A 26,973-nucleotide genomic window follows, 5' to 3' on the forward strand; every position below is an offset into this window, starting at 1 on the left:
TAAATAATGAGAAAGCATTTAACTTGCTGAGAAATAACAAGAAAAGCAAGATGTTAGAAATCCTTTATACTGTCACCCCTGTTAGTTTAGATCTCAATATTACAGAAAAGCAATAATGCTAAAGAATGGCAGTGGATGCTGAAAATAAGGTTGTTGTATTTTCCAATTAACAACTAGATTAGCAAGGAAGTGTTACTTCCTATGAAAAACAAAACCCCCATGTATTTCCCAAATCAAATGATGAAAAAGTGGATTAAATTCTGCACTGCAGTTCTTTCCTGCCTCACCCCTTTGTGTGCTTTCCCACATAATGTTAGATGAATGATGTAGTTTTACAGTACCATTTGTGTCATATTTGTGTGGTCTTCACTTTTATCTAACAGTGGAGGTATCTTCAGGTGTCTGGTAGTTGACCTTCTCCATTGACTTCTAATTATCCTAATCAGAGTAATTTATTTTGCCAGATAATTCCTCTCTAATGCAGGATGTATCTGGTATCCTTCACAAGTTTGTCAGTGTAACCTCTTGGAGAATTATCTTCTGTATTCCAGGTTATCTGGCCTATGAGACAAAGTAGAAGGTAGCTGAGAACTTTCCTGTTGCAAAAGAGAAATATATCTATATTGGGTTTTTTGAGAAGCTGAAAATATTTTCCTTTGGTCGTTTACAGTGCAAGCTTTAATGGAATTAAACAAAGAACCTGGCCTGACTAACATGTATTGCAGTCTACTGAATCACCCATATAGGCAGAGCATAACTTATACATTCTTTAGCATGAGTACTTGCACATGTTTTCTTTGGCAAATATTCTGCTGGTACATATGAAACTGCTTCCTTTTTCAGCTTTTAGATTTTTAAAAATTTTATTATTATTCCTCTTATTCTGCATTTTCATGTGCTTGCTTATCTGCTGGAGATCATTATCTTCTGAAAAAACAAACCATCCCTTAAAGAAATAAGCAATTCTTATTATCCTGTGTAATTCTTATTCTCTTCTCCTTTACCCTTTGGTGGCTATTGGTATGGGCAGAAATAGAAGTGTGCTCTTTTTTCTTACCCTTCTGAATTTGAAAGTGCTACTGAATCAGTAGATGGTCAAACTCCTGGATATTTCCCACCTGTGAATATGACCAACTTAGTGGGTGAAACCCTTGTGGCTCCTGTTTTGTCAGAAACAGTTGGAAAATGTGTGTATCTGTGTAAGTCAGTCCTTCATCATTCCTTGATCCTATTAAGAGTAGGTACAGTGCAGTGATGTATTCCAGATCTAAGGTTAGGCTGTGAGGAAGGAGATGGGTCCCAGGGTGGTCAGAATTGTCACATGAGGAAGGATGCTGAGCATTGCTCTGAATTTCCTGTTTTATAAGTAGTGAAAAAGCACGGAAGCACTTGGAAGCCAGTGTGGCTTAATGTATTTATTAAAGGAAGAGGGGAATGGCTGAGGATGGAGTATATAGTGTGGAACTGCTTAAAAGAAATTGAAAATGCTTGCTTTACCTTCCTCAGTTACTCTGGAGTTTATTCACTTTATACAGATGTTTGCTTCAATGCTCTAACTAGAAAGCAACTTCTGATGAGAGTGCAAAGAGGTAAATTGTGAGGCAAAAGCTCTTGAGGGGAACAGATCAGCTGTTTTCATCACATAGCATTGCTAATCTTTCTTTATCTACAGTATTCCCTTACCATGGAGCATGAAAATGTTAGGAAGTGATGAGGGAACAGAGATGGTGCTGTGCTTTTTGCACAGAAATTGAAGCTGCACAAAGGTACTCCTGTATGGGGAGTGTTGAATAACCAACTGTAATATTCCTGCTTTTATTCTTAATTTTTTTCCAGTTTCATGCTGCTTTTCATTCATTTGTGTAACTGAGATGACCTTTGAAGTCCAGCTGCCTGATTGTTGGGTTGATGATGCTGAAATGCAAATGCAAAATTAACTGTTGTTTAATTTCCTGGCTTCTCCATTCCTAGTGTCTCCTGGTTTTCTGGAAACATAGTCCAGAATCTGCTAGTTCCTTACCTGGCTTGTTGTGCAAGGTTCTCACCACAGACCTGCTGCTTCCCTTTTGTGCCCCCTTTCTGGGTGGGATTATCATTTTCTGCCTGGCATCTCCTGTAGTAACTCACTCTCGCGTGCTTTGTGTGCCCGGCAGTTCGTGCTCTCAGGATGCTGCAGTTGCAGCAATGCTGAAAGATGGTTGTAGAGCACCTTCAGCCAAGTGAAAGTGCCATCAGTGTTTGGAGGCTAAAATTTCCCAGCCTGTGGTTTTGTACCTAGTTTTGCAGGTTCTTATGTATTATGAGCACCCTTAAAATTAGTTAGATCTTTCCAAGAAAGAGGCACTTCTTAGACAGTGACCCTGCAATTAGAATTCCTCTACAGTTGAAACTAAAAACATTGTAACAGTAAAATGTCAGGTAAAGCAATTGAAAGTAATAAAGGAGTATTTTTTAATGTTGTTTATGTTATAGAAAGTCACAGAAAGTGTCATTTTGACCAAAACTAAAGCAATCCAGGTCATACATTTTCCTAAGAAAAACAATAGTGCAGCTCAGAGCATTTTGGTGAAGTCCTAATTCATTAGTTCTCTTCCCCCTGCACAGCAGGTACTTGAGTTTATGAACAATTGTTGTCATGATGTGCTACATTACATTTGTACGGATCTGGCAGCTTTTAACAAAGCACGTCTAACAAAGTGCTGACTAAGCAGGAACATTATTTAAATCTCTGTCCCTCGTTTGGCCAGAGCTGGCTGGTGTCTGATTGACCAGTTCTTCAAGCACTCAGGTGCTGCTGGAGCCTTAGAGCAGGGTGAGGCCATTCCATGTGCTTCGCCCACGCTGAGCAGGAATGTGGTTATTGCCTTGCTGCAGTGTGGTAGCAGTGCTGATGTGACAGGATTACTGAATTTGCTCCTCTGCTTTCTGGATCACTTTCTCAGTTTTTCTGCTGGAACAGATGGAGTGATACATTAAACACTCTCAAAGTTTAATTTTGTGTAGTGCCTTGGTGAAAAAAAAATTTTGTTTGACTTGATGTGCACTTGCAGAATAATCAAATCTGTATAAATGCATTATTGCCCACTGAGAGACCTGTAGTGTCTTCTTTTTCTGTCTTGGGGGATTTTGGATTCATTTTTCCCCAATGTTTATGTCAACTCTAATCACAAGCATGGAACCGCAACAGAAAGGAAACAGTTTACATTAAAGACTACTGTATTCTCAAACCAAAGGTAAAGAATGTAAAGATATAACTGAACAGGTGTGATTCATATACTCCATCATTAAAGCATTTTTGAATGAAAACCCCTGCTGGGAACAATGTAATTGTTTAAGGGTGTGTGGGTGATTTTGCAGCAACTTTAGATGTGTTCCAAGGTAGGTCTTGCACAAATCACTTTTGAAATGCTGTTTGCCTCTAGGAATAAAAGGGACATGTGAGCTGTGTAATTGCTTGTCAGCCATGCAGTGAGGCAGTACCCTCCTAGACACAGACATGGGCACACCTCTTTATCTCTGAGCTCCCATCAACGTGGATGCAAACAGCTGACACGTAAGCCTCTTGGCTGTGTGCTGAAGAGGTGGTGCTGGAAAAGTGCTCCTACTGGAAGTACTATCTCCAGTGTGCCCTAACTATTCCTTTTGCAGAGTTTGGGGTAAGTGGTATACCTTACTTTAAACTGATGTGCTTGAGGATTGTCTGATTAGGGGGGCATGTTCAGATTTCCTGAATTTTACACTGTGTGTATGTATACATGTTTTTATTTGCAGATACATGCTTTTGGTTTTTTTGGCTTGTGTTGCCATGTATATTCATGTCTTTTGCCTTTGTCCTTTTTCCTCCTGTCCATCAGCTCAGTAGCAGCAGAAGAGTTGCATGTTTTGTGTAAGGCCAATTCAGGAAGCATATCACCTATTCCCATACTACACAGGGGAAATCCTGCATGCCAAGCCAATTTCCTTAATTTATGCAGGGGCAAATCTGCTATAGTCTGGAATGTTTTATCACACAATAGTGCTGTGATATCTGTGTCCCAGAGGCAAAAAGATGAACCCATTAACACCAATGTCTGTAATGTGAAAGTATCTCAGACTAGGAAATGAAGGGAACAAGAGGAGCACTTGATTTGGAGAGAATCTTTTCTTGATAAGGCCTGGTCTGTGTGTGTGTGTGTGTAGGCTCCAGAGCAGCAGCTGTACAGGCACAGCTCCAGTGCTGGGTGTGGGGGTCCTGTCAGCCATGGAAAAGGCCAGTGGAGCTTTTTCAGCACTTGTTCATAGCTCTTGTCCATCTGCATACCAGGCAAAGTGCAAAGCCAGAGCTGAATGGAATTTCAGGGGGGATTTACAATAGGCAAAACTCTGGAGAGCTTGATGTGGAGCTTAAAACTGTGCTATTAGTATTGTTTTTGGTTTTTTTTTTTTACTTTTAGGAGCAAGATTTGGGAACGATTTTCTTTTGGTGACCTGGTGAATTCTAATTATATCATTAGTTTTTTCAGAATTTTCCCTTTCTACCTCCTACTCTGCTGATATATGAGGTGTGGAAAAGTGGAAGGAAAGACTGGAAAATGTGAAGCTATAAAACCTAATTAAAAAAAAAAGAGGCAAAATTAGAAGAAAAAAATGGGATGGAATTTAGCAACAGGGCCATGATTTTTAAAAACTTCACAGCAGTTTTTGATGTCAATATACTTTGCATTGAATATATTCTTATTTCTGTTATGTGAAACTGAATGTGTCTGGACACTAGGACTGCAGGTCTCGGAAGTGAAGGGTGGAGATCACTTTTTAAATATTTGTACAGGGAGGAGGACAAGGCTTGAAACTGCTATGAAAATAGCTCTTTACATGTCTCCGAGGATAGGTTAACTGTGCAGGGTTTCACAAGAACCACTCCCTGGAGATATTTGAATAATAGATTGACATTATAGGGTGCAGTGGGAGGTGTGTGCATTTTAAAACCAAAGGAGAAAATTTCCTTCTCAAGCAAATCTTTTAGAAGGCATTTTTAGAACCCTTCCTGTGAAGGGTTCCTCACCCTCTGTCAGTCTGTTTGAAATTGTATTTTGTACCAACCACAGGGAGAACTGAGTGGGCCAAATGATGAAATGTGTTTGTCCCGAAAGACACTTTACAAATCAGATAGGACACTAGGAATACCTTTAGGTTATACTTCCCCAGGGTCTAATCTTGACTTAAACTGTTTTGGCCAGAGTTTTCACACAGCCCTGTCCAGTGGAAGGTGCAGCTGAACTGTAACAGTTCCCTACAGCTCCGTGGCACAGCTGCAGTGCTCTTCCTTCCTCTGTGCACAGGGTGTGTGGTAAATCAGCAGTGATCAGCTGCACTGTCATTGGTACTTGTTATTAAAAGTATGTTCTATACACCTAGAGCTACCCAACAGAAAACCAACAGGACAAGGCAAATACCTCTGTGCAGGTGGCATAGCACAGTAAAAGGCATGAAGCAAGCTTGTCTTAGTGTAATATACTGGCCCTAAGATTTACAGCTAAGTCTTTTAAAGCAACAATTAATTTAGGGATCTTGAGACTGAAAGAACATGTGCTTGAGTAGATGAGCTTACACAGCTCTTAGCCCTTTGAGAACATGAGGGCAAAGGAAACACCATGTGTGAGATGGAAGTCTAAATCAAATGCAGTCTTTATAAAAATTAATCTCTGTTTTTTAAAATACTTTTCCTTCTGGTACATTGCAATGAAGAGACTTGGGTAGAGCTACAGGGTAGATGATCAGGTTTTACTTTTTTCCTTTGCCAACAGGGGAGAGGATTTAAAAAATGAAAAAAAGCCCCCCCAAATTATTTTTGCTGATACATGTGAGTGTGTCTAATGGATCAGGATTCTTAATTTCTTCTGAAAACATTCTTATGTCAGTATTTGGGCTGCCTGTTCAACGTGCTTGAATATGCTGCTCCTTCAGACGTAGGTGGTGGATGCAGCCCTGCAGTTGTGGTGCATTTATATAAAAAGCTGACTCTTGCTGCAGGACTCTCCCTCTCCGCCTTCTACTCTATTGCAAAACTTTGGTTAAAGCACAACAGTAGGATGTGGATTAGCTGGCTGTGGCATAGTAGGGAGTGTAAACTCTGTCACCTAAACCCTCTTCCTGCAAGCTTTTACTGGCATTGATGGCATCATGTGAAATGTACATTGGGTGGGAAAAAGAGACTTCAGTGCTTTTCAAAAAGGGAAAAAAGTGTCAGCTGCTTTCCACTGACTCTTCAGGTGGAGAATATCTGGGGTAAATCTGACCAGTGTCTGCTTTTTAGTAAGCTGCTTATGGCCACATCAACCAGACACAGTTCTGACTTGTAACCAAGAGCGGCACAATTATAAAGGTGTGAAGCTTTTAGGATGGTTACGGTTGGAGCTGAATGGTGGTGATTGACGCCCACATGCTGGAGACACAGTTTGTTCTAAACCTCAAGCTGTGAGTTGATATTCAAGAAATGAATTGGTGTTTTGCCATTGATGCAAACTACTGCAGTGTTTGACTTGAAATTAATATCTTTATCTAGTTCAAACTACAGATAATTCCAAAAATACTTACTGTTGAAACAGCAGATATTACTCTTTGAAAATTTTATTTCCTCACCTATTTTTTTTTTTTTTTTTTTTTGTATTCTTGTCGTCTTTTGCTGCTCTTCATATGAGGCAATTTTATGCTGGTTTTCTGTTGCTTTTAGAGTGGTTATTTTAGGCTTATCTTTTCATGTTCATGTCTTTGAACACAGTACAGGGCAGCTCACTACTGTTTGTTTTGGGGGAGGGAGGCTCAGTAGCTACTCAACAGGAAAGTGCCTGTGTACTTACATCAGCTTTTATAGTACACATGAAATTTGCCAGTGATTTTTGTTACACATTTTAGTTGTTCTTGCACTTAGATCAGACTGTAGAGAATATGGTTATTTTTAAAAAGCAGAAAAAAGAGAGAAATTTCTTAAATGTGTAATGAACCATGGAAAAATGTGTGTGTTTGCTTAATGTCAATTTAGGATCAAGATTTAGTTTGAATGGCTAGCTAGCATCACAACAAAAACTTTAAAAGTAGGAGCTTCTTCCTTAAAACAAAAAACTCAACAACAAGAAAAAAGTCTTATTCAAGACTAAAAAATAGCTATTAATAGAAAATTACTGTAAATTTTGTTTAAATATAGTGGATAGTCCAGGAAATTTTTTTCATATATTACTAATTCCATAGTGAGTATGAGAACAGAATTGCATTGCTAGTACAATTAAATAGCTTTTGCCATCTTCCAGGAGGATTAAAAACAGTTCTGCAGTTTATGTTCCAGATACCTTGAATAATTTGACCTTGATTTTCAGCCTTGCTTGAAGAAGTTAAAATTGTGTTGCCTTCCCTTTCCAATAAGGGGAATGTAATAAAACTAAAGGTGCACTTTTTCAGTCACAGCTGGATTTGATATTGGTAATTTGTGTAATTGAGACTTTAAAGTGAAGTTGGTGTAAAGGAGCACAGAACTGGCCCCACCACTTGCTGCTTTGTAGTTCAGGGAGTGATTTGTATTTTAAACATTTGTCAGAAGTCCTGGCAGAGCTCTGGACTAACTTCCTTTTTGCTTTGCTTTTTAAGGTGCCGCCTGAATTCTCACTATGTCTGATGGGGACTATGATTACCTCATAAAATTCCTAGCGCTTGGTGATTCTGGAGTAGGAAAGACCAGCCTTCTTTACCAATATACAGATGGCAAATTTAATTCCAAATTCATCACAACAGTGGGCATTGACTTCCGGGAAAAAAGAGTGGTGAGTTTGTATGAAGAATGTGCTACTTGAAAATGGTGTCTGTCTGCATGTAGGCCTGCAATCAGTGTTACTGTGTGCTTCATTTTGTGACAGGAAAGGCCTCATCTGACCTGGCTATTTTTGTCATTGCTGTGTACAGACCCATTTCCCCAGAAATTAAAGAGCTGATTCTAAGAAGCCACTTCTTTCTGCTCAGTAGGTGTTGATGAGTGTGTCTACTCTGTGACTTGTGCACACAGTATCTGGAATAGCACTTTTATTGTTGAACTCCTTTCACAAGGAAGGGCTGAACTGTAGTAAAATGTTTTTGCTGGGTATGAACTGAAATGGTTACTGAACAAAGGTGCAGTTTTTTAAACATGTGGATGAAAAGCTATACACAGCTGATCTGGCTTCCTAAGCAGTCACCACTAGCAGAGAAGAATTATGAAATATAAGGTTTGTTTCTTTTAACCCCTGAATTGTTATTAAGCTAAGCAAATGTGATATGAAGCTGAGCACTGGAATATCATAACAAATTAGATGCTGGTCCTTACTGCTCTGAGAAATGGAGTTGGCAGAAGCTTTTTATTGTTATGTACAGGTATTAATTGTCTTTCTTTTCCACATTTCCTGTGTCCAGAAATCTGGATGGTGTCATGGGCATTGTGCAGACTGGTTTTTGATGCATAACATGCACCACAGTAGTTCAAGGACTAGATATCTTAGTTAAATGCCAAACTGGTCTCTTGAATAAGTAATTGTTCTTTTTGTGGGATTGTAAACATGGTGGTTTGCTTGATCAGCATATTTGATAACTCAGGATAAGGTTTAGGCTTCAGAGCCTGAATCTTCTAATACATAAACTTGCTGAATTTGTGGAATTCTGTTTGTAGCTTAGATACAATAACATTTGAAGGTAACGAAGATTACTTGACTTGAAGCATTCTAAACAAGAAATGAAACTATTTTTATCTGATCCTTCCAAGACTAATAGATGCCCTTATTTATTTTTTCATGCTGAGCAAACACTGCAGCTTTTATTTTTATCATCCAATTTCTGCTTTATAAGCTGTGATCTGATAAGATCTACCCTCAGCAATTTTTCAGCAGCATTTTGGCAGCTAAGTAGAGAAGTCATTATCTCTTGAGTATATCCTGTTTGCTAATGAGGTTCTGCTACTGCTACAAATACATTGCCAGATTGCATTGTTGCTTTCTTATATTTTATTTTGAACATGATGTAGTAAAAAAACCAGAAAATCATAATACAAAAATTAATCTTGTCTCATGGCTCTAAATATCTGTCTGGAGTCCCTAGTCTATTGGGCCCTGGTTGTGCAGTTTTCCTTTTACCCTTACTTTTAAATATTGAATTGGATGCAATATTAAAATGCATCTCATACTACTTTTGCCTTACAAAGCAGAGGATTGAGTTATAGTTGTGATCTGTGCATTAGCAGTGCTAATTTTGCTGCATTTAATGACTTTAAATGTCAGTTCTTTTGTGTTCTATAGCAGCTGGACTGGTAACAGTCTTGCAAATTTACCTCTTCCAGGTGTACAGACCCAATGGGCCGGATGGTGTTGGTGGCAGAGGACAGAGGATCCATCTTCAGCTCTGGGACACTGCAGGGCAGGAAAGGTAGGCCCAAGATCTCAATGGGAGCTTACTTTAACAGCAATGGAAAGCTTCCTATGAGTACCCATTAAATTCTAACTGTAATTTACAACTGTAGAACACAAAACCTGTAATTCTTGCTTTTTAGTCTTTTTTTTTTTCATAGCTAGCGCATACAGAGACTTTTAGAGCTTGTCTTTTTAAAGTTCTCTTAAGTTTCTGTAAATATGTTGATGTCTTGGGAAAGTCAGAAAGGCAAAAGCATATCAAAGGATTCTTTTCTTTTGGCCTGTCAGAAGACTAGCACTCTTGTGGTTGTTAGTCTTAAATTCATGGACTGATGTGTATAGGGGAAAAATTTTTGTTCAAATTTAGAATTTCATTATTGTTTTAATTTTTGAATCTTGATCAAGGCATGCTTTATAGTAGAAGACTGTTTAAAGCTCTCACACTCATGGCTTCTTGATGCCTTAGGCCTTGATTAGGCCACAGTAATGTTAGCAATTTTTCTTACACAGTCCCTGCCTCAGCAAAACAACTATGAATATTTCCTTCTGGTTCATTCAGTCTTAAGTTACCTCAGTTCTTCTATAACTGTAAGCAATTATGTTTTCAAAGTAATTTGTCAGATGAGCAAATTAATTTCACTTTGCTGGTCTAGGTTTCGTAGCTTGACTACAGCTTTCTTCAGAGATGCCATGGGGTTTCTTCTACTCTTTGATCTGACAAATGAGCAAAGCTTTCTGAATGTCAGGAACTGGATAAGTATGGCTTTTTTTTCCCTTTCTTTGAATGGGCGGAATGGGGCATGGGGGTTATGTTTGTAAATATGGAGTCTCACTGAGAATTAGAGCTTAAAATACATGGTTTTATGGCTTTCTCAGTAAAATAATGTAAATGTATTATAATTGTAATGGCTGCTAATAGGGGCTCGCCTGAAATTCAGCTTTGCCTACTAAACTTGGATTTTAATCTATATAAAAGAAAGCCGAGACAATATCCTGTCCCCGACTCTGGTGCTGTTCAGTCATTTAAGTGTGTGGGAAGCTTATGCAAAAGTATTTTCAATCACCTGAAGCTTTGTCAGCAAAACTTAATGGAAGGCAAATGTTACTTGGCTGGTATATCTAGGCAAAGGAATTCCCAAACTGCATCATCCATCTGGAGAGGGAAGCAGATCCTTTCCTGGCAGCTCACTGTAGATACTTAGTGAGTGTAACTCCTTCAGCTGCAAATGCACAGGTTTCTGTGCTAACTTTGCCAGGCTTCTGTTTCCCTGGGTTTTTCACTGGGTATGTGACAGTGGAAGCCCACCTGTTCTCTGGTTCCTCAGTGCCAGTGGAGAAGTGCTGTGGGCCAGCAGAGCAAGCTTGGTTTGTGGTAGTGATCCTAGGGAGCTGTGTGTGACAGTGACTTGTGACCCCTCTTCATGTTGATGTTGCCAGGTCAGCTACAAATGCATGCATATTGTGAAAACCCAGACATTGTCTTATGTGGGAACAAGAGTGACCTGGAGGACCAAAGGATGGTGAAGGAAGAAGATGCTAAGGAACTTGCAGAAAAATATGGGTAAGTAACTTTCTTCCCATTATTGCTGTGTTTTGGGCAGAATGAGATACTTTCTGTAATGCTTTTTTCTGTATCCTGAAAGGTTATTGTGAGAATAAGCATTTTAGAATGCTTAAATGGCTGGTATGAGACCTTTTTTTCTGTCTGAGATTATTATTTTCTGCATTGCTTAAAAATAAGTACTTAGTATTACAGTAATCTTGCACTGGATATTAGGTAATTTTATTTGCTTGGCAGTAAACAGTGTAAATTTTCACAAACATTCTGGAAAAGAGAGAGTTTGGAGAGGCAGGTGAATAATGGGGTCACTTCTTTGCTCTTGCCTGTGCTGAGGAATCTGCAATCTCACAGGCTCCCAGGGAGTCTGAAAACTGAGTCAGACCAGTAGGAAAACAGGGTAGCCTTGCCCTTCCCCTTCCTGCCAGGCACAGGTCATGTGCCGCTGAAGGAAGTATGTGAAATCTTTGTTCCCATCAGATATTAATTTGTACTTTTATATCCCTTAACTCTTTCATGGGGCTTATCTTTGGATTACCTTTGCATTTCACTGAGAATCAGAAACACATTTCTGAAGGAAATAGTCTGATGTGTATGTTGTGTTTTAATTCACATAGTGGAGAAATTTTCTAGCACATGAAATGGATTCCTTCTGAAATGAAAGCTAAATTAAATTATGTGCTCCAACCACTAATCCACCTTTGTCTGGAGGGACAGAGTAGAACTGCCCCAAAGTAAAGCCCACAGGACAGGCAGTAGTGGGAACACTGGGTCCTCAGTGCAAGCTGTCTTGTTCTGCAGGTCTTCTGCTGTCTCATGATGTTTACTAGGCACAAATTAGCTTGCCTTGGCCTCGAAGAATCATTGGAGGCAAGTCAGAAGCCATCTGAGACAGAAATGTGTTTAGTGCAGTTATACTTTCTTACTTTTTCCTTCTGTGAAAATGCTTGTTTGAAGTCAAGTCCATGTCACACAGACAACAGCAAGTGCATATGGTACTTTAACCAGCTGCTTGTGAAGGAGCAAGAAGTTTTAAGCAGCAGCAGATAGTATATGACGTATCTTAAATCTCTTTGCATGTGACTTCTGAAAATAACTTATGAAGTATTTATCTTTGTGGCTGAAAATGCAACTTAATTTAGGAATAGTTAGCTAAAAGCCAAGGTTTTGGGTCACATCCAATCCTTAGGCAGTTACAAAGTTCTCTGCCCTGTAAAGGTGAGACAGAATGGCTGCTAGGAGTCACTTTCTCTTGAGGGGAGGCAAGATAAATCATGTTGCAATGAACAGTCTTCTGGTTACTGAAGTGTGAGATAGTGAATGTGGAAGGGCCTCATATGGATATGTGATGTATTTGAAAGAGACTACAAGAGACCTGCACAGACACAGCAAGAGACTTTTCCGCCACTCATTGGGTCTTGCAGGTAAGAAATACTTAAAATTCTGAAGTGATGGTATCAGGTTCCTGGGCAGTAACACAAATGCAGCCACTGTAGCACCACACTGTGGGGAGCACTAAGTTCAGAAGGCAACAACACATGGATCCACAGTGGAACATCCTGATCCACAGCAATAAAGAAACAAGCAATGTACTTTAGAAACCAAGGTGCCAGAGACTTTTCTTGACAAAGACATAGGTGTTCTGAGTGCTGAGATTTCTTCTTTTCTGTAATAAAGTTTAGAGGTGTGGTGTCAACAGAAGAAAGTCACCTTCTGTAGCGATGAGTACCCTGACACTGTGAGTCTTCAGTGCCTTGCCTGCAGAGGAATGGCCATAGCAGCATTCCTTCTCCTGCTTTATGTCCTTGTGTACACAAGTGTTCTTACTGATTTCTATGCACATCAGCTCTGGAGTAACTGCATGTCTTGCAGGGAACGGAGTTTAGAAAAACAGACCTCAGGAGCGCAACTCTGGGATATCATGCTGACAAGTGCCTCTATAAATTGCGGACTCCATTGACATTTGTCCTTCTGCCCTACCTTCAGTCAGCCATTTCATTAATTTCTTTTGCATTTCAGACCACTGAGCACTTAGTGTCTCTCTGCTATGGAGTAGCAGTGACAGTCTTAGTGTGAGCTCTAAGTATGTGGCAGTAATGCTGTTATTTTTTTTTCTCCCACGAGTGACAACTGTATGATGTAAGGCTATATGTTTTGTCTCCTGCAGAATACCATATTTTGAAACCAGTGCGGCAAATGGGAATAATGTAAGCAAAGCCATTGAAACTCTGCTTGACCTCATTATGAAGCGCATGGAACGATGTGTGGATAAATCCTGGATCCCTGAAGGGGTGGTGCGCTCCAATGGGCACAGCTCTACAGAACAACTGAATGAGGAGCAAGAAAAAGGCAGATGTGGCTGTTAGCCCAGTTACAATTAACTTTAATGTGTATGATACAGTACAGTTGCAGCTTACCTGTTTAACTTTGGGAAAAATTGCTTTGTGTAGTTATTTAATGAGCTATATTAATTCTTGATACGAATTTTTATTTGCTTTTTCTCAAACAACATTGATCTCCACTTGTAAGTTTATTAGCTGTGGGACAGAGATTTAATTTGGTTTAGCACTGGATATTCCTCTAATTCACTGCTTGGGGGGAAAGGGGACAAAAGGAATTTTCATTACCAAATTCAGAAACATGTCTCTATGGGCATAAAGGGTAGGCTTCTGAGTTGAAGGGTTTGCAGTTGCCCTTGGCAGTCTCCATTAACTACACAGAGTAGGCATTTAGATTAGTTATTGTGACAGCTCTTGGTGTCTCCTAACAGCAAGATAACCAACTCGCTTCTTGGTTTTAAACAGAAACATTTAATAATTTTACCAATTAATAACAATCTTAAAGAGCACATCCTGTGTTTTCCACAAAAGCCTGAGAGTAGTTTTTCCTTGCTCTCCTAATCCATCAGTTTTCAGTGATGAAAACCAAAGGGAAGCACTTCAGTACAAAATAAAAAGCTCCGGAGAAGCGCAGGGGTGTGCACACAGAGCACTTGGGGCATGTCATGTAATTGAACATGTAAACTACAACTGTACTACATGAAATGTATCCAATGCAGCCTAGGAGAGACCTCCTTTAGATCACATGAATTTCTAGAACATGCATGCATGTAAATTTACAAGTAAATGGTATAACTGTGCATCTGTTATGTTTGTTTCATACTGTTACTCATATTTTAACAGGAATGTAGGGCAACCTAGATTTCAGGAAAATTTCATCAGAGTTGGTGCTTTGCACTGAATTTGTTTTACCAAACACAGATTGAGAATGTTTCTTCAAATTTGGATTGAGAAATGAGTGATTATTGTCTTCTGGTGAGATGCAGCTAAGATACTAGTCCTGTAGATCAGTATTTCTATGAATTTATAATGCTCATTTTATTCTGCCAACCTTTGTGTTCTGAACATCTTGCTTATCATACAGTAATTTATGGCTTGTTCATTTCCTTTAGATTGTATTTTAAAAAGAAAATACCTTATCTCCCCTCAACTACAAATCATATAAATGTAATTTTTGGTTTCAGTGTATCATGTTACTCTAACCATTTTTATTTATTCCTATGACCTAGGATACAATCAGTATTTTTTGGGCTTTTGCTCAGACTGATTTATAAGATGTGCCTACCAAACTGTTTTCTACCCTGGCAGAGGTTGTATAATTGTAAGGTATTGCCAATTAAAGTCATAACATGCCAAATTGAGTCTTGTTACAGACCTTTCAGAGCAGCTTGTTTACAGAACTCCAAAGCTATTGCTTCTTTAAAAATTACATATTTATTTATTTAAATATTCTAACTACTGCAATTTGAGGCAAGTATTGATACCAGTTACAAACATGAATTGCAGCATAACAAAATTTTTGAAGGAAGGACCAAAAATGTTTCTAGAATAGGATCTAAGAAAAATAAAATATTTGATGTAGCTTCTGGTTATATTAATTAATACAAGAATAAATGTTTAAACTTGGTTCTTAAAATATTTTACACAGTAATGCATTGTTCTTTAACAAACACAATGTGTAAATATTAGATTTTTATCACAGCCTACACAGAATATTTTAAAAGTGCAATATAATTTGACTGCTCTGGGGCTAGGATAGAGATAAAAGAAATTTATATGAGTATAGGGTTTTGGTTTTTTCTACTCCACTTCTAAAATGCTTGTAGACCGGAGTTACTGTAGTTTAATTCAGAGTGCCTTTTGAAGTTACCATCATGTTTCTGACCAGTAGAGTAAGAAACTCTAGTGTAAGACACAATACATTTCAATGTACTTCAGTGTCTGAATTTCTTTTAATATAACTCTTTGGTTTTCAGAGGGTTGTAGTGGAACTTTGTCATGCATTAACTTAAAATGGGAGTTTTCACGCTTATAGCTCCATCCAGTTCCTGAAAACTTTAAGGATTATTGCAACCAGCTATTGAGCTAAGTGACTACTGAAATAGTGTAAAAATATTTCCTTTTGAATACTTATGTTTAAATTGGATATTAAATATTAAATACTGAAACTGTCATATTTGTGTCATGCCTATTATTTGTAACTATTTACAAAGAGGATCTGCATAACATTGCTTTGATGTCAACCTTTGAAATGTGCCATAAGATTTATCCGTTTGAATTATTGTGTGACAAAACTTTTGTTCCCTTTTAAACTCTCATGAGAAATCACGGTAAATATTTCTTGACAGTAAATTACACTGCTCTTACTAGACTAGTACAGGTTTTAAGAAACAAAGAAACAAGAATTCTGAGGTGATGTAAAACTGTTATTTCAATAAAAGTTGTTTCCATTTAGTGTCAGATGGAGACACTGATCTGTAATTGAACAAAGTGTTCCCATTAAGATGGATTGTCCCAGGATTTCTTACAATAATATAAAATAGCTAAACATTCCTGACATGAACTTTGCCAGCACTGTTGAAGTGAATTGTAACAGTTCAGTTCCTGTTGTCTTGGTTCAGTGTCGGTCCGTGTCCTGCACTGTCCATGTGTGTTGTGAGGGTTCTTTGTTCAGATGTGTCCAAGGCCTGTGCTGTGGTTGAGGTTCTTCTTGGTGACCCTCTTTTGCACTGACCAAACCCTTCAGACAGGGGCCTGGTGAATGCTGGGTGATGCCAGGAGGAGCCCAAACCCAGAGAAGACAATGGAGACGTCAGTTCTGTGTTCATTCAGAATGCTGCTGGTCTGAGCAAAGGGAATCAAGCAGTACATTTTGTCAACTTTATTACTTCTACAAAGGTAAGGAGTCTGATTTTTCAGAGTAACTGCTTCCATCAAGAACAGTGTCTATTACCAGGAAGGTTATAGTGTGCTGGAGGACATTGCTGCTATTGAAAAGTTCCTTGACAGGCAAGAGAAGGAGCTGAACTAAACCTCATTCAGTTTAAAAAGGACAAGTGTCAAGTGTCTCTGGGTATTCCACCTGGGCTGCAATACCCCTATGCAGTAGTGCTAGCTGAAAAAACATGTTTCAGATAAGGGGATGAGCATCCTTTTCCAGGCTGACCAAAACACAAAAGTGTGTTGCTGCAGCAGAGAAGGCCGGCTGTATCCAGGGCTGCACTGGTAATATGAAGGCAGCAGGTTGGGAAAATCAGGCTTTCCTTATCTTCAGTAATTGTAAGATTGATGAGTTCTGTGCCCTGGTTTGGACACCTCAGTAGAAGAAAGACATTGATATAGGGAGTGAGTCCAGCAGATGCCACCAAGATCAGAGGGCTGGAGCACAAGGGGTAGGAAGAAACAGAACAGTTTGCTGAGCTTTAAGCGAAGGGAGACCTTTCTGCTGTCTTTAATGGGTGGAGCCAGACCCATTTCAGAGGGCACAGGGATAGGAAAGATGCAAGAGAGAAATGTTCTCTAGAAAATTAAGATTAAATAGTAGGAAAAGATTGCCACCATACAAGTGGTCAGAAATTGGAACAGGAGCTCAGGAAAGTTATGAAGTCTGTCTTTGAAGACACTAAAAACTGAAGTGCATGTGTCCTTCAGCCTGGTATTAGTTTGTTCTGCTTTGAGCAGGGCTTTGCTCTAGATGACCTCCAGAAGTCTTCTACCCAATATGATCATATCTGTCTGAACCTGATCCTACAAGGGCATTTGCCTGACAGTTTATTCTTTCATATGACTGTATGACAGTCCTTTTACTTCTATTGGGAAACTTGTACAAGTATGTAAATGCTTGCAGATCAGAGCTTTGCTATGAGTTTAAGGTAGTGAGTTGAGATGTTTGACAGTTCTTGCTGTAGTAATCTGTGTCAAAAACAAACGAGCCACTTAGTTTGCTGCAAAAAAATCTCTTCTTCCAGTGAGGCTGTTTTTCACCTGGATACCTAATTCTGTCTGAATAACTATCAATGGAGTAGAAGTACATACGGGATTTCTATAATTAATCTGGATTCTGTCACCAGCAGCCTTCAACCTCTATTGCCTTTTAGTAAGGAACAAGCACTTCAAATCTACAGCACAATGGCTTGTAGAGGAGATTAGTGCTTTGATGTAAAAAAAAAAAAGAGCTGGGAGGGATGATTTAGTGGTAAATGCTTGTACTATCACTGTGCACTCACATCCTGTCTGCTGGATGTATTGGTGACAGTCTGTAATTCAAAGTGTTTAAACTATAGAAGCCACCAAATGCTTCACAACCCAGTGCTCTGCCAGGAAAAGTGAAATAAATACAGCCCATGTGGAAAAAAATGGCACAGGCAGGAAACTCAAAGCAATCAAACTGAAAAAGGAGAACAGCCTGGGACCTAGGAAAACTTGTTTACTATTTGGTTTTTCCTCTAGCTGTAAACTTGTCTTCATAGCTTCCCTGATAAAACTGGATTGTGTGTGCTACTTTACCGTTTCCTCTTATCACCCAGGTTGCCATCCTCTGTCACAGCCTCAGAGCCCTCACTGCAGTGAGAGCCATTAACACTCCTGTGCTCCAGCCCTGTTCTCCACAGCAGACATGGCTAAAGTCTGCTTTTCAGAAAGACTGGAGACAGCCTCTGTGCTGATAAGGTGATTCCACTGTGCTAAAGCAAGTTTTCTTTCTTCCTCTGATTATTTCTTAATTCAGCACCAAGTTGACTGCCTTTCTTTTGTTGTTCTAGAAACCAGAAAGCAAATACTGCATTAGAAGCACATGCAATTCAATGCATGGATTTTTCACCAGATACTCAGGTAGTTTATTTGTTTTAAATGGCGAGGCAGGAATTGTGGTGGTAAAGACTTACCTGAGGAGGACTTCAGACTCAGAGCTGGGACAGCATCCTACAGTTGAAGAATAGAGAGAGGCCTTCCCAATTCCAAATAATTTGGAAGGTACTGGACCTAGGATTTAGGTCCTTTCACAATAAACAGGTAACTCTAGGAGAGAGAAGGAGTAATGGGTACTTACCTATATGGTGTGCAGAACCATTGGTTTCAGATAGGACTTCAAATTTTGCTTAGATTTTGGATTTTACAGATATGAAAACAGCACAGAAAGTGTTGCCTGAATTTTACAGTAAATCAACTGTAGTCTTAAAAATCGATCTTTTCCTTGTGTTACTGTGTCTATCCTTACGTTCATACCGATTCGTTCCTTTCTCGCCCTTGGAACAATTTCTCCCTTGGACAGAGAAGCCAGGGCCCCGTGTGGGCTGGGGGCCGGCAGGGGGCGCTGCGGCAGCGCTGCGGGAGCCGGGCCCGCCCCGCGCCGCCGCCTCCGGTCAGCCGGGCCGCGCTTCCGCCCGCGCCGCCGCCGCCATGCGCATCGAGAAGTGCTACTTCTGCTCGGGGCCCATCTACCCGGGACACGGCGTCATGTTCGTGCGCAACGACTGCAAGGTACCGCCCGGCCGGCAGTGCTCGGGCCGCCCCCTGCGCCGGCCCGGCCTGTGCCGGCGGGCCCCGGCGGGGCTCGGTGTCAGCGGCCGCGCCTCACGCGGGGCGCTCGCAGCCCGGGCCGGGCCCCGCCGGGGTGCGCACGGCCGGGTGCGGGCGGGCGGAGCCCGAGATGAGCGCAGCTGGTCAGAGAGCAGCGGGGCTGGGGTTCGACCCCTCTTCGGGCCGTTCGCTTAAGAGCTGGAGTCAGTAATCCTCGTTGTCCCTGGGTCCGCACCAACTCTGACTATTCTGTGCCTCTGCGAAATTAACATCAGTATTTAAATATTAGGACCTGGAGCGATGCCGTAATTTGGCAGGTGCGGTGGCCGTCGGCAAGAGTGGGGGCTGAATTAGTTGTTTTCAGTTTTCAGTAAGAAATAGCACACTTCGCAGAGCAGCACAGAATCCTGACCCTTTGACTGTCAGGCCTTGCCCTCAGGCGGCGGCAGCGCTGTCGCGGGCTCCGCGGCGGGCGCTGCGGGGCAGCCGTGCCCGCGGCTGCGCGGGGAGCCCGCGGCTGCGGCTGCGCGGGGAGCCCGCGGCCGCGCGGGGAGCCCGTGCCCGCGCGGGGAGCCCGCGGCTGCGCGGGGAGCCCGCGGCCGCGCGGGGAGCCCGTGCCCGCGGCTGCGCGGGGAGCCCGCGGCCGCGGCTGCCCGGCCGTGCCCGGCGCCGTGTATCAGTGCTGTGGATCGCTCCCTGCCGGTGCTGCGGCTGTCGGAGCCCGCGGCGAGCCGGCGCTAATCGCTTCCTCCCGGACCGCGGGCGGGCAGCGCCGCTCGCAGCCGGCAAGCGCCGGGCGGGGGTGCGCGCTGGCACGGGCCGTGCGCTCGCCGCGGCCGTAAACAGAGCACCTGTGACAAGGCAAAGCACCACCACAGGTGTGCCCGAGTTGAGGTGAAAAAACGTGGTAGAAGAGTGTAAAAAAAAAAAAAAAAAAAAAAAAAAGAGCTATTCGAAAATGATTGCCGTAATTTAAAGTTTCGTATTTTCTGTTAATTTCTCTTAGAATTCACTGTTAGATGGGAAGGAGGATATATGGCTGTAGAAAAATCGGGTTTTCAAAACCTCATGAATAATGTGTAATTCTGACCGTTTTTAAGTGAAGAATCTAGTATTCTGTAGAATATGTAGAAAAATAGGACAAAAAAAAAAAAAGGCCAATTAAAACGTTTTGTTATATGCTTTAACAGCTTTCAGTAATTTTAGTCCAGGACTTGACTAATGCGCTTAGGACTCTTGCAGGGTAATCTTCGGGGCTTAAGGCTGCATCCCAGAAAATAGACATTTTAGTGTGTGTGTTGCATTCAGTATGAGAGGTGTGAGGATTTTTTGTTGTTGCTCTCAGGATGGTACTGTATCTAAAAAGTGTTGGCAGCTGTAGAAAATTGTTTATTCATACTACAGGTTTGGTTTTATGGTTATTTTAGCAGATGATAATTCTCAAAACTCAGGTGTATTTTATGTATAATCAGCTTAGTTGTAAGTACTTGTGCTTAACCCTGGCAGCTGTGAAAATTACTTCATAATGAAAAAACAATACTAGTGCTTGAAATGATTTTTGTTAATAGCTGTATTTTCTATAAAAATACTGGCATTTGGAAACTGAATATAATTTATAATGAGCAGTATTGTTAGTGTAACCTTAGTGTTTGATATCCCACTTGCAGTTGGCCACAAATAACATGATTTAACTAAGATTTTTCTTCTTTATTGTCACCTTCTTTAAGATATTTAGATTCTGCAAATCAAAATGCCACAGAAACTTTAAAAAGAAGCGAAATCCCAGAAAGATGAGATGGACTAAAGCATTCCGTAAAGCAGCTGGCAAAGAACTGACAGTGGTAAGAAGCTGAACTGGTTCCCACTTTACATGAACACACTAAAATGGATCTTCCTGTGGCACACAGGCTGGGCTAGGTGCCTTAGAGCATTGTCATTTAATGAAATGAGCTGGGGAGAAGAGGGATTGTGGAAGAGAATGGGAGGTTTTCTTGAGAGTGAGCTGTTAATTCGGCTTGATTAAAACCTGGATCTTCCACCCTCGGGATGGAAGCCAGTGTATCAGGTGTCTGTTCTGGGAACACGTGGTGGCTCCCAAGTCCAAGGCTTTTTTTCCCACCAATAAATCCTCTACACTCTATGTGTACAATTGGTAGTTGTGTTTCTGCACAAATAATCTGAGTTACTGGGTACCCGAGGAAGTCTCTCTATGTAGACCCCTAAAATATTTACCTGTGAAGTCTCTTTAAAGCTTAGAATGTGTAGGAAAAGTTTTTGCATAGATAGGAATGTTTGAAAAACAGCATGAGACCTCAAATGGAATTTGAAAACAAAGTTGCTTCAGTGGTAAAAGTATTAAACATTCATATTTGGGGTGACAGCCCTTAAATAATTCAAGAATTATTGTGACTTAATTACCAATTTTTTTACAGACTATTAAAAATTTAGTAAGCATTTTGATACAGTGATTTCCTGCCTTTTGTGGATGTTTCAAGGGAAAGAATGTGGTTTTATTTTTTAATGTGGCTTTGAAAAGCCATGGTTAATTAGCATCTTCAGTAATTTCAGTGTTTCTTGCTTTTGAGTTGTTTCTGGCTATGTTGAATTACCTTTTTGAAAACAACTGAATTTAAAATTACTTTATGCATGTCTAAATATGTTCCAATTTTGAGATACCTAATGTATTTTAAGAATAAAACCAATATATGAACTTAGTGCTGTGTAACTCTGCCACAACAAAAAACAACCTTTGGGCAGGGAGAAGTCCTCAGATAAAACTGATATAAAGCTAAGTGTACCTGGCAAAAAAAAAGATGGGGAAACTGTTTTTTTGTCTTCAGCTCATGGGAATGGGAGGATGGCAGCTGTCCCAAATGCCAGAGGTATCAACTGAAATATTTCACAATTTCAAATTAGACTGTTTCAATATTCTTAAAATGAAATGGTGCTTGGGGTATTTTTTTAAAACCATTTCAAAATTACAAGCTGTTGAGTAGAGCTTATTTGTCCTGCAATAAATGCTTTCAAATCTACAGGTTTTCAATTTTGCCTTCCACCTGTCTAATCTGCTCTGTTTCCTATTCCACATGGGTTTTCTCTGTTCCTTTTGTCCTGCAAAATAGAAAATAGCTGAGGGAAATGTTGTGGTAAATAGTTCTCTCCAGACAAACCACTGTGGCTCCTGACACTTTGAGGTCGAACACTCAACTCAATTTCCTTCTCATATTTCTCTCTAATGATCATTCAAATCTAGGAACTGAGCTTCTGAAAGGGGGAAAAGAATCCCATAAAATACTCAGTTATGTGAGTGACTGCTACAGTAAGAATGTATTGATCTAAATAAGCTTCTGCATATAGTCTATATTTACTTTTTCTTGATACAGGATAATTCATTTGAATTTGAAAAACGTAGGAACGAACCAGTGAAGTACCAGAGAGAGTTGTGGAACAAGACTGGTGAGTCATTATAGGAAAAAACCAAAAAAATTATTTTTTTACTTACCATGAATGTGTTTTCAAAAGACTTCTTAGAGTACTGACAGCTTGTAGTGATTTGTGTTTGAAATTACTGCATCATGACCAAATTCTTAGCATGTGGAGGAGGCTTGAGTTGTAAACAGGTGTGGAGTTTCACTTGATGGTTTTTTTCAGAAACTGGTTTGAAGATGAGGACCAGAAGTCCTTTGTTTTGAATTTTTGTCTTCAAACCCCTTAGTGGTTTTCCAGCTTTTTAAGAGGCTCCCTATGTCAGCCTTTCACATGATGCAGTTGTTTCTGTGTTTGTGCTCATGCCACTTCAGTTTGTTTCATAGAATCAATTGCCATAAAATAGGAGAACTGCTTGTATCCATGTGAATGAATGCCACAAAGGAGAAGGTGGTAACTTGCATCTCTTTTCAAGTAGAGTCTTTTGCAGTCATGGTTAACTATAGAAATTATGTGTAGGCACAAAAGTGGAAGCATAAATAAGTTTTAAAATACAAATTAGCAGAGTTGCTACACAGAACATTTCTTTATCCTGCTCTTTGGAGAAGGAATAGTTTCCTCCACATAGTGTAAGAGTTGCCTCTGGTATTTAGGTATTATGGGAGTACTGTTAAGAGCTGCTTTACAAAAATAGCATGGATTTTCTGCTGCAGGGATTTAAGCACATTTAAAACAACTTCTGCTTTATTTCAGTGGATGCAATGAAGAGAGTGGAGGAAATAAAGCAAAAACGCCAAGCCAGATTTATTATGAACAGGTGAGAATTATCTGTGTGATGGGAACCCCTTGCATGTGTGTGTTAGACAACTTTTCAGAAATGGGATGATGCAGTTTTAAAGAGTAATTATTTCTGTATATACACAGTCATCCAAGGGATGGGGTAAAATACACTGGGTGGGCTCTACCCTGTGTTATTGGCTGTCCAAGGAAATGTACCTTTTGGACACTCAAGGATAATAGCTGTAATGTAGTCCTTGTTTGTATACAGAGTCTTAAATTTTAACAAAATTCTGATAGGAGTTGCTACAGTGCTGCACTTTCTTATGGCTTTGTATCCAGAATTTTCTTGAATGGTTTTCAAATACTTTTTGCCTTTACTTCCTCATAATCATAGTTACTTACAGCTTGTACATACCTTTACTGAGGGATACCATGCATTAAAATGAAAGCCTACATCTCCTCTTTGAAGGTAATTAAATCTAATTTTCCCCTTTCCCAGATTAAAGAAAAGCAAAGAGTTGCAGAAGGCAGAAGACATCAAAGAAGTCAAACAGAACATCCACCTTCTTCGTGCTCCCCATGCAGGTAAGAACTTGATTTACTGGTTTGCCTACAGTTTTAGGATAAGTGACTCATTCTACAGATCAATAATTCTGTACATTTGTCTTACAATTAATTTGTCTGTTGAATGTGGAGAATAGTTCTTGCCACTAAATATAAGAAGTATCTTAGCCCTGAATCAAATATACCTTTTTTATTTATCGAGTCCGCATTCATGTCATCCTTTCTCTTCCTTATTTTGAGTGTTTTAAATTGCTCTCAATACCTGGTACTGCATGAACTGCGTATTTGTTATCTGATGCATTTACCTAAGTCTTCCCTTTGAACTGCTTTGTTGAACTCAACCGACTCTACCACTGAATTATATAAAATACAGCAGTTCAGCTTTGCTGCTTGAATTTGTCAGTCAGTTGTGTAGAACTTATATGAAAATACTGTTCCTTCAGTAAAGTCACATTTGAAATAAATTATTTACTTTTAAAAATACACTTAACTAAGTAGAGTAATGAAGACAAGTTAAAAACATTTCCATTAGCTCTTGTTTTATAAAAATTACCTATGATTTTTTTCTTCATTATTAGATAGTACTTAGAAGTCTGTTCTATGATTTTTCTTATATTTTTGTCAGGATATATTTACACTTTGGTTTAATCTGTCTTCCTCCCGCCCCTTTTTAGTTTTGAGAAAAGGAAAAAGATCTGAATTCAAAATAATAAATTCAAGTGTTTATTTCTGTGTTTGGCTTTGCTTTTATGAAATGAATGTTGCACAGCACTTTGTAGTCCATCTGTTGATCAAACACCTGCTGCCTTCTTGGTATTCTGCAATTCTGACTGGGCAGGGAGCAGAATCAAATCTAAGTCTTTAGACTTTTAGATTTTGGTTTCTTCTTTTTCATTGTTTTTGTTTTTGGTCATCTTATTGAGAGTTAGCATTCTTGCTGTCCAATACAGCATTCAGGAGGGGTTTAAATGTTCATTTAAAAGCTAATGGGAGAAAGCCATTGATCTGTAATAAGCAATGAAATTTTGTAGTCCTTTGCAAGTTTCTGCCAGGTATTGACAGCTGTATCAGTTTGTCATAGCAGATGAAAACACAGGTTTGACTGCATTTCGGATTTTGCATAAAAACAGCATCAGCTTTTCTGCTAAAACAAGTTTAAGAGATGGAGGTTAGCAGTAAATACCTTTGAGCTTGATGGATTTGCTCATAAACAGCTCTTCAAGCCATATAATTTAGGCTGTTTCACCTGGAATAGATGCGTATATCGTTCAAAAAAAATCAGTTATTTGGGCTTAGAGAAACACATTGAATTTGATTTGTTCTTTTTGAAGGTACACCAAAACAGCTGGAGGACAAAATGGTGCAGAAGCTACAAGAAGATGTGCCTATGGAAGAAGACTCTTAAAGTGCTTTTATTTACTATTTATATCTCTTCAGCAGTTAACAGTTCTTTACTGCCTCACCTGATGTCATTCAGAAATATGCTTAGAATTGAAGAAAAGTACATTTTAATGATAAGTGGTCATTTACAATTTGAATTATTTTTTTAATGAAAAATAATAGGATGGATACTAGTTTGGGCAGTACTTAAAATTCTGCAATTGGAGAAAACCTTGTCAGCAGGATGGAGAATGAGGCTTTATTGTTTGAGATACCATGTGCTCCTTGGAAAGTTACATTTTTTCTGGGTAACTTTTCCACATTCATGCAAATAATTAAATAATAAATAATAAAATATGCTGGCCCTGAGCTTTTCTTATTATGTCTGCTGTTCTTCCATAGTGGTAAAAGTAGATACAAATCTGTTTTACTGATTACAGTGTAGGGCAGGATGTATTAATTTTTCTCAGTCCAGTGTGGTCCAGACTTATTTTCATTCTTGTCCTGGGGAAAATATTTCAATTTGAAGAATACAGTGTTTGTTTTATTTCCTTTTTATGTCAGCCACCCCAGGATTCCATTGCAGTTGACACCTGGCAAAGCTAACATGGATGCAGGACTTAGGTTTGGAAAATAGTAATGGTGATACCACCTAGTCTGGAGTTGGCCCTGCTATCATCCTCACCCACCAAAATTCAAATCTAATGTCTAATCAGGCAGATGGAAATGCTCAATAAATCACATTTGAGACTGTTTTTACCTGACTCCCAGGATTATTTTGATGGAAAAGATGCTGGTAAATCACAAGTATTTTGCATATTGTGGCGATGCTTATTCAGTGTCAGCACTGTTTTAAACTGCCAGCAGTTTATCTGCAGCAGTGTGATCAAAGAAAGCTTTCAAAGGCATTTATAGTATTTGCTGTCATGTTATGCTAGTTATCCTCAAAATAATAATTTGTAGTTTTATTCCAAACTTGGATATGTACTATAGCAATCACTGGAAAACCTCACACCTACCACCCACATGTGTTTTGTGTAGTAAATAATCATACTTAAACTTATGTAAGGGTCTTGGGGAGTGTGTGACATGGACTGGCATTGTACTCAGTTTTTTATCTCTTCATTTATGAGTTATGTTCAGATATTTAGAAAATGACATATTTTAGTGAGAATTCTAGTAATAAAAATATAATTCCTTATTTTAATGAAATTAAATTTTTGCCATAATTTAAAATTTGCTGTATTTCTTGTGCAAACTGTAATATAAATACCGTCTGAAAAGCATATGGTAAGTTGGCCAGAAAACTTATATAATTGGGGTGAAATCACTAAGATGGTACGGTATAAATACAGTGTATTATGTGCTATATGTACACCAGGATACTTGGGCTTGTGGAGGGAGATACTCAGAGGATGTTAATTTATAGTCTCACATAAACATATTAATTAACAGCTCAAGAAATGTGATGTTTTTTGAATGGCCTTTTCTACTGTAGTATTTCATGTCCTTAATCCTTGAGGTAGGATACTTAATCTAAAAATAATGTTATATAAAACCATTTTTATTTACTAAATTTAAAGGATAGGATGTTCAGCAAGTGCCGAGTTTTAATTTTCTCCAAAAATAGGGAAGTAAATCTGTACAAAACAGACAAAGGTGGTGAATCTGATTGGGTGTTAGTTAATAGTCATATAAAATATTTTACTTCATAGGAGTTTAACATTAAATAATGTATATTACATAATATCTGTACTTGTTCTGTTCACCTGTCTTTAAATGAATTGCAATAATTAACTGGTTTGTGTGCTCTATAGAAGTGTGTCTGTGGGATTATTAACCCTTTCCTATGAAGTGAAAGTAAGTGAAGTAATCATTGTGCAGCAGCTAAGAGCCATCTGAGGAGAATACAGCCATAAATCCTGAACACTGCCAGCTGTATGAGTTGTTCAGCCTGTGTGCCTCAGTACTGGTACAATTGCAAGCGAGGCCTGTGGAAGTTAATGCTGAG

General features: G+C 39.4%; 2 protein-coding genes and 1 long non-coding RNA gene across 8 annotated transcripts in view; 2 read left to right on the forward strand and 1 right to left on the reverse strand.

Moving 5' to 3' along the window:
* Positions 1–15,469, forward strand: part of RAB27A (RAB27A, member RAS oncogene family) — a 30,502-nt gene extending 15,033 nt beyond the window's left edge. For 5 of the 6 annotated variants that reach the window (XM_085588725.1, XM_021537415.3, XM_021537419.3 and 2 more), the window contains 5 exons: positions 7,618–7,790; positions 9,329–9,414; positions 10,052–10,155; positions 10,836–10,959; positions 13,124–15,469. In XM_085588725.1, the coding sequence (XP_085444851.1) occupies positions 7,638–7,790; positions 9,329–9,414; positions 10,052–10,155; positions 10,836–10,959; positions 13,124–13,322 (666 nt within the window). In that variant the 5' untranslated portion in view covers positions 7,618–7,637 and the 3' untranslated portion in view covers positions 13,323–15,469. Of the gene's footprint in view, positions 1–3,422; positions 3,657–7,617; positions 7,791–9,328; positions 9,415–10,051; positions 10,156–10,835; positions 10,960–13,123 lie in introns of all 6 variants that reach the window. The other variant, XM_085588723.1, reaches the window with a different exon arrangement.
* On the reverse strand, positions 13,652–18,543 carry LOC116184020 (uncharacterized). Its single transcript, XR_004148739.3, has 2 exons — positions 18,343–18,543; positions 13,652–16,139 (listed from the first exon to the last, which is right to left on the reverse strand). It is a non-coding gene; the product is annotated as an uncharacterized LOC116184020 (long non-coding RNA).
* A 135-nt stretch (positions 18,544–18,678) lies between these two features.
* Positions 18,679–25,331, forward strand: RSL24D1 (ribosomal L24 domain containing 1). The gene is made up of 6 exons (XM_021537422.3): positions 18,679–18,773; positions 20,540–20,653; positions 22,196–22,268; positions 22,992–23,055; positions 23,518–23,603; positions 24,914–25,331. Exons 1-6 carry the CDS (start codon positions 18,693–18,695, stop codon positions 24,985–24,987), a joined length of 492 nt encoding a protein of 163 aa, XP_021393097.1. The 5' UTR covers positions 18,679–18,692; the 3' UTR covers positions 24,988–25,331.
* Positions 25,332–26,973: the final 1,642 nt, after the last annotated feature.

The sequence above is a fragment of the Lonchura striata genome, chromosome 10 (assembly GCF_050655825.1).
Source record: "Lonchura striata isolate lonStrDom1 chromosome 10, ASM5065582v1, whole genome shotgun sequence".
Taxonomy (NCBI): Eukaryota; Metazoa; Chordata; class Aves; order Passeriformes; family Estrildidae; genus Lonchura; species Lonchura striata.

What these genes read in the sequence shown, in the direction of transcription:
- RSL24D1 (XM_021537422.3), top strand. Translation starts at nt 18,693, where the DNA reads ATGCGCATCGAGAAGTGCTACTTCTGCTCGGGGCCCATCTACCCGGGA. An exon ending in CTGGCAAAGAACTGACAGTG is followed by an intron (nt 20,654 to 22,195) that starts GTAAGAAGCTGA and finishes TTCTTGATACAG; the next exon opens with GATAATTCATTTGAATTTGA. An exon ending in GCCAGATTTATTATGAACAG is followed by an intron (nt 23,056 to 23,517) that starts GTGAGAATTATC and finishes CCCCTTTCCCAG; the next exon opens with ATTAAAGAAAAGCAAAGAGT.